The sequence below is a fragment of the Sceloporus undulatus genome, chromosome 6, assembly GCF_019175285.1.
Source record: "Sceloporus undulatus isolate JIND9_A2432 ecotype Alabama chromosome 6, SceUnd_v1.1, whole genome shotgun sequence".
In the NCBI taxonomy this organism is placed as follows: Eukaryota; Metazoa; Chordata; class Lepidosauria; order Squamata; family Phrynosomatidae; genus Sceloporus; species Sceloporus undulatus.
This window is the reverse complement of record NC_056527.1, coordinates 4,190,102-4,197,334: the sequence shown is the minus strand read 5'-3', so window position 1 is coordinate 4,197,334 and position 7,233 is coordinate 4,190,102. Positions and strand designations below refer to the sequence as shown.

Below are 7,233 nucleotides of genomic sequence, written 5' to 3'. Positions count from 1 at the left end.
TGTGGCCAAAGGTAGGAAATTGGCTCATGCCACAGTGAGCTAGTCACTAACATGCTTTTTCAGCCAAAATGAGCTTTGTATGCCGAGTCAAAACAGGACTTGTGGAGGTGCATTCCCCCACCCACCTTGAATTTTATATATTGCTATACAGAAGGGGCCAAGAATAAATGTTTGTTGAAGCAAAAGAACCAAGCTCTGGCCCAAAACCAATCCCATCATGCACACTGTGAATGAGTTAGAGGACAGAACTGTGATGCAAGATGCAATATCCAAACACAAGTTCCACTGAAAGTGGTATAGTCTGCCGGTGGGTCACGGTTGTTGCAAATTCCTGCAATGGCAAGGATGTGGCTTAGATGACTCTTAGGGTAATTCCCACAGTATGAACTCCAGAAGCCCCTGACAGCACAGAAAACAAGCTTGCTCCCTCCTCAATGTGACACCTCTTCAAATACTTAAACAAGTCAGTCATATCACCTCTTAACCTTCTTTTCTCCAGGCTGAACATTCCCACTTCCCTAAGTCTCTCCTCATAGGGCATGGTTTCCAGATCCTTCACCATTTTGGTGGACCTCCTCTGGAGACGCTCCAGTTTCTCAACATCCTTTTGGGATTGTTGGTGCCCAGAATTGGACACAATATTCCAGGTGAGGCCCACCTGACTAGGCACTGGGGCATTCTGCCTCCTTCCCCTCCATTACGTTCAAAGGAAGAGGGAAAGGATTTTTTTTGGCCAACAGGAACCTTGTTGCTGTTATCTGGGTTGGCATCTTCACTGACCCTTGACTGTCTGTAGTGTGAAGCAAGTACAGTACAGCAGGCTCTTTTGTTCCACGTACAAAAGTCAGCCAATCTGGCCACTGAATCTTCAGCCAATAGCAGTGAAGCTCTTTCCACTACATCTGAAAGCAAAATGCAAGCATAGGGGTGAGGGGCAGGCTGCTATATGGTTCACATATTTGTGAACCATACAGCAACACCTTGCCATGCTAATTGGCCCCATCATCTGTCCCCTGATACAGGTGCCTCATTCTACCAAACAGTAGGGCCAATCTTCATGGCAGGAATGGTAGCTGTGGAAGGACAGGTGGCTGTGTTAGCCTTCCAGGAGATCTTGAACGGCTGCACCTCCCAACACACCTGCTCTTGCAAAACAGATAATAATTAAATATATAAAAATATATAATTTTTTAAAAAATGCTCCCAAACACACTCAGGAGGGGGGGGGGGTCTTTCTGTGCCATTTTAGGAGAGGCTTTTGTTGACAACAGGAAATCTGCAGAATACACTTCCTGTTCATTTTTTTTAATGGTCTCTTCTGAGCCTAACTTAGTGGGCAAGAGGGAATGTGGTGTCTCCCACACACTCCGAGGGCATTTTGGGGCTTTCCCACCATGTCCCTAGGGGACTGTGTAATAAAGGAATGCCTTTCATTATAAAAATATTGAAGAGTTTGGAGAGGTATAACATCAGCTATCATGAAAAATGTGGAATGTAATGTGGATTTCTTTTGCTGCCTCTACCCCACAAAGAGGGAAGCTCTGAGCAGAAAATCAAACCTCACAGAAATGTAACACAGCACTGCTGGCCCTCATGCAATTTGATTTACCACTGCAAGAAGCAGACTGCATGCATTAGATTGATACTAAACCAAAACAGATCTGTAATGAAGCTCAGTGCATCTACCAAAATTTTCAAGGTGACATGCCAAAACTGAGGCTGTCCTAATTGAACTTCCAGCTGCACCTGAACTCAAATTCTGGTGCCAAAGAAATCACTCAAGTCAATCCTAGAAAAGAGAGGATGGTAAAATTTTGCTTCCCAATGTTTCATTAAGTCTAGTGCTTCTAGAGCTAATCCTTCTAAATCTACAAATTCAACATTTAACACTTAAAATAAGTCACATTTTTGACAAGATGTATGGCCATGCTAGGATAAACACAGAACAAGAGTACTGAACCACTATGGTCAACACCACAGAGACCAAAAGAACCAAAAAAAGAAAGGCTTGTTACTAGATGCTTTGTTGCATCTCACCTAAACTACCTCTACAAAGCAATTTTTGGCAATGTATGTATCAGTTAAAATCTTTTTTTTTTTTTAGACAAATAAGATTTAACGTAATAGAACCAAGAAGTTAAAACAGTATATCTAAAGCTGGCTTTCAAAGAAGCACAGATTGACTTGGTGCATCTGTAACAACTACTTTCAAAAAGCAGTAGAAATGTATGATTTCACTTCCAGGTTACTGGCAGGAACTAAAAGCCCAATCCAGCTAAGTCAACAGGTGACTGCTACCAAGTTGTAAGGCATGAAATGGGGGGTTAAGACAAACTGATGGATGATGGTCTCCCAGTAGATATTAGCAGAGCTTGGAAAAAATGCTACTTTTAGACTGTCACTTCCACAGTTCTTCAGGCAGCATGGGCAGTGGACAGGCTGGTTGGCTGAGCATTGGGAATCATAGTACAAAACAGTACAAAACAGTAACTTTTCCAAGCTCTGCTAAATAGGGTCCTCATGTTCAGAGGCTCAAAACAGATAGAAACAAACTTCCCAGAAGCAGGCAAATGGTCTTCATTGGAAGCAACACTCCAGACCAGATGGATTTGGGGCCCAATCCTGCCTGGCTCTTCCTATGTTCTTAGGATTGTCATATTTATATTGATTCAATGATTACACTGTTAAGGCTAGAACATGCCACTCATTCACTTTATGGCTGAATCCATGAAGACACAATGGACTAAAAAGCTGTTTAAACTACTGAGCATTAAGTCAGTCATACAACAAGTCTATTACAGGAGGGATCTTCATTTCCAGGAAGTGCTTTCCAACACACCACTGCACTTTAGTGTTTTCCTTGTATCACGACACACACTCTTCTTACAAAAAGGTCCCCCACAAAAAAGCAATGTAGCATTCTGAAATCAGCTGGGAGCCAGACTACTGTCCCCATCAGCGGCACAGACGATGAGCTTCCACCCAACATCATTTAACAGACTTTTCCCTTAACTGAGAAAAAAAGTCTCTTGAAGAAATCACCTTTAGCGTTCAGAATTCTCTCCTTGCTGTCATAAGCTTTTCTTAAGAGCTTTATGTCAGCTGATGCAAACAGCATGAGAGACCATATGTCTTGTGTCTCCAGCTACAATCACTGCCTGCGCAGCTGTCATCACCTTCTTCCTGGGTGCTATGTCAGTTTCTTCATCCTCCGGTTCTGCTTGTCGATGTTCATCGTGGCTCGATCTGCGGAAGAGGTGATGCCATCGAGGGCTTCATCTTGCCTTTCCAGTTCTGTCTCTGTTTCCAAAGCCAGGCTCTTGAGCCGCCGAAGAATCTGCAAAGAGAAAGCTCTGAGATCAGTTTATCAAAACCCAAGGGATTAAGAAGCCTTATCAGCCATTTAGAACAAACCACTGCACTTTGCGGTGTACTCCCTGCCAAATCTTTCCAATTCCTTCCTTCCCAGGAAGGAATAAAAAGCAAGGAGGCCACTGTTGGCAGACACCAATCTGCATCTTTGGCAGCCTTGTACTGATCTTTCAAAAGTTAACTTTTTCATGTTGAAGACTGACAATGAATAAATATGTTACCAGAGTTTGCAGGGAAACATTTCTTCTGGAAGCATGGATGGACAGGAGCATATACAATTGCCTTAAAGCAAGGCACACCATTGGTCCACTCAGCCCCATTATTATTGTTGTTGTTGTTATATTTATATATATCTCGCTAGTTCTCTCCCATCTAAGGACTAACAGCTTAGCTTCCAAGTTGAGATAAGACTGGGATATTCAACAGGGTTGGGATAGAAACGTTTTTAAAAAATCCAAACCCATTTTGTTATTGCTTTGGTTTAAACCGCTTTGTTTGTCTGTTTGTTTAAACCATGTTTTTTGTTTGTTCATTTTTTGCATTAATGTGTAGGGCAACACCTATATAGGACTAAATCAGAAAATTAAATAGCAAAATACAGTCCAGATGTTATGGCCACTAACTTAAATAATAATTGTTCTTTTAAAAGTGCTCTTTTAAAGCAAGCTGTTTTGGTTGAACTTAAGCTAATTGAAGGATTTGTTTCTGAATGGCATTTCTTGCCCTACAAAATAAAGCGATTAAAAAGAAGCCACTGACACCGGGAACTGGTCTAACAATGAACAACTGCCAATAAACCATTACAGTTAAAATGTTCAAACAGTCATTGCTGTTCCAGTAAGAGGGTTGGAAAATAGTAATAATAGCCATTTTTTTGTTAATAAAAGAATAATCAATTTTAATAAAACAGGAGGGTTTTTTTTTAAGTAATTTGGTTCAAACCAAAATTTAAATTATGGTATTCAGAGAATTATGATGGTGTGCATGTAATGGAAAACATGGGGGGCTGAGTGTGGCTTTGGCACTACCTGCTTTTGGCTTTGGCTGTTGGCATTTGATCCCTGGATGGTAACCTACATGCAGACCCTGGCATGAAAAAAGATAGAATCATAGAATCATAGAGTTGGAAGAGACCACTAGGGCCATCCAGTCCAACCCCCTGCCATGCAGGAAATCCAAATCAAAGCATCCCCGACAGATGGCCATGTATACAGGACAGATTTCCATGTATACAGGACATTTATATGTACACATATAAACTGCCCCATTGCTCCTTCTGTCTATTCAGACTCTATTTCAACCTGAACAGAATGCTTTTATAATTTATAATTATAATTATAGTGCCATCCTATCCACATTTATTTAGAGATATGTCCTGCTGGATTCTGTGGGGCTTAATTCTAGGTAAGCAGTGATTGGAAAATCAGTCACTAAAATTTCAGGATGCTGATTTAGGTCCAAAACACACTGCAGAAAAAGTCCAGATTGAGATCGCTTTAACTGCCCTGGCTCAGTGCTAGGGAATCCTGGGAATTGTAGTTTATTCTGGCAACAGAGCTCTCTGACAGAGAAGTCTAAATGGCTCACAGAACTACAGTTCCCAGAATTCCCTAGCATTGAGTCAGAACAGTTAAAGCTTTCTGAAACGGGATTATTTCTGCAGTGTGTTTTGGACCTTTGTATCACCCTTCTATGTTGTTCTTTTCATTATTGTATTGCAAATATATTATATTTTATGTTGTTTTTAATTCTCTCTTTAAAAGTGTATTCCTTTACATTGTATTGTATTTTATCTATTCTATTTTGTTCCTCCTTTTTTTGGTCATTGTCTAAAACAAATACAAGGTACTAGCCTTTGTCCTGCCAAACTGCCTTCTCTGGCAGTAAGGGCACATGAGGCACAGGCAAAAGGAGGACAAGAAGAGCTGAGCTGGATGGGCATGCTTCATCTTAGAACCGCCTGGAAATCTGACTGGGACTCTGAGGGCAGGCCAAACTTGGAAGCAGGAAGGAGGGGAGAGATGGAGAGGGATGGCTATTTTGGTGAAGCAAAGCGATGACAAGATGTCTAGTCCCTGATGCTTGCTCAAAGATTCAGTGTCCTATTTGCCAAGTTCTGTTTGGATGGAGAATCAAGGGATTACGAGTCAAAAATCAAAATCCCCATTTCCCCGAACAACACGATAGCATGCGTTAGGGGAGCTGGCTCCTCAAAATCTGATCATTTATCATTAATCAAAGCATCTCTGTTATCCTAGCCAGCTAACTGGATTCACCAAGTGTCCCCATTTAGCTCCAAAGCAATGTGCTCAAGCTGAAAAATAAATTCTCACAAAGACAACGTTATGCATTTTTCCTCAAAAGTCAGTCCCATAATGTTCAGTGGAGCTCACTGCTAAATGAACTGCCACACAAGAGGACTTGCAGCCTCATCTAGCCAGATATTTACTTCTTGTCCCAACCGCCTTCTCTGTTCCTGGCCAGTTCTTTCATGATCTGCTCTATAACATTAAATTCTGCAATCCAGATGTTGTTGAACTCCTCCTCTCTCCTCTCTTCAACATTCGCTATGCTGGCTAGGACTGCTGGGACTTGCAGTTCAACAATATGTGAAGGGCTGCATAATTTCCACATCTGTTGTAGTAGATCATCCATTACACGACTCAACACACTGGATTAGCCAGTAAAGCCTCTCTTTCATGCACATTCACACATGAAAAAGGAAGGCCCGGGGGGGGGGGGGGGGGGTGGGGAGGCCCTTGTGGCCACCTCCCCAGCTTGGGAAAAGCACGACAGCAGTGATTCCCAAACTCTGGCCTTTCAAGTGTTTTGGACTTTAGCTCCCATAATCCCAGGCCAAGATGGCTGAGGGTTCTGGGAGCTGAAGTCCAAAATACCTGGAAGACCAGTTTGGGAATCACTGTGCCATAGGTTGCCCAGGGCTGACAGGATGGCAAAGAAAGGGTGGCAAGGGTAGGGTGAAGAAAACATTAGCTGGCACAAAAGATACAACCACAGGGGATTTTCTGAGCCACCCTTCCCGCAGTGGCTTCACTGTGATGGCCCCCTTCCTTCCAAAGCCAAGCATTCAGGCTCAATACCAGCTGCTTCCTCCTCCCATCGCCATTACTTGCGTGAGTAGGGAGACTGTCAAACCGCTTATGGAACTGTCTGTTCCATGTGTGGTTTGCCATAAAAGGATCTTGGCTCATGTTAACAGGTCCACCAGGGATCGCAGGTTGGAGCAGAGGAAAGAACAGAGGTGCGCCGCTCCCACGTCTCTATGGTCTACCGATGAGACAGCAGCAGTTCTTTGGCAGAGAAAGGCTTAACAGTACGGAAACAAGAGCACACTGGGTTTACGTTGCCAAACCAAATCTAGCAAACAAGAGCACTCCCCCTTTCTTCCACCACAGGCCTTAAGCTAATATTATCCCATCTCCTCCCACCTTCACTGACATTATGTCAGCCCTGGGTAATTGGTAGACGACCACAGAAACTCAATAGGGGCCCCTTCCCTAAACCTATAGATGAGCTAACTGAATGCCACCAACACAACCCCAGAATACTGAGCTCTCAATGAAAATGTCAAGTCTAAGCCGACATCTTGGTGAAGCCAAATGACTCTCCAGATCCAACGAGACAGACATTGACTGAACGCAGTTTTAAGAAATGCAGTCTAGCAGCTCCTCCAGAGTTTATCAGGTCATCTCAGAGAAGAGCAATATTTATGGACTAGCTTTCCTTTGAGGAAAAAATGAGTCCTTTCCTTCATTCTGTGGATTAAACTGAGCTCTTGGGATGACTTCATGCGCAGTTACCAGAATGCAATTCAGTTCTGTACTCTTACTATCTGTACAA

At 42.8% G+C, this 7,233-nt stretch overlaps 1 protein-coding gene across 4 annotated transcripts in view; it reads right to left on the bottom strand.

Annotated features, from left to right (window-relative positions):
* Positions 1 to 539: 539 nt before the first annotated feature.
* The window catches only part of SNAP47 (synaptosome associated protein 47), a 31,690-nt gene continuing 24,996 nt past the window's right edge, over positions 540 to 7,233 (bottom strand). For all 4 annotated transcript variants that reach the window (XM_042475913.1, XM_042475914.1, XM_042475915.1 and 1 more), the window contains one exon: positions 540 to 3,337. In XM_042475913.1, coding sequence (XP_042331847.1) covers positions 3,191 to 3,337 — 147 coding nt within the window. In that variant the 3' untranslated portion in view covers positions 540 to 3,190. The remainder of the gene's footprint in view (positions 3,338 to 7,233) is intronic.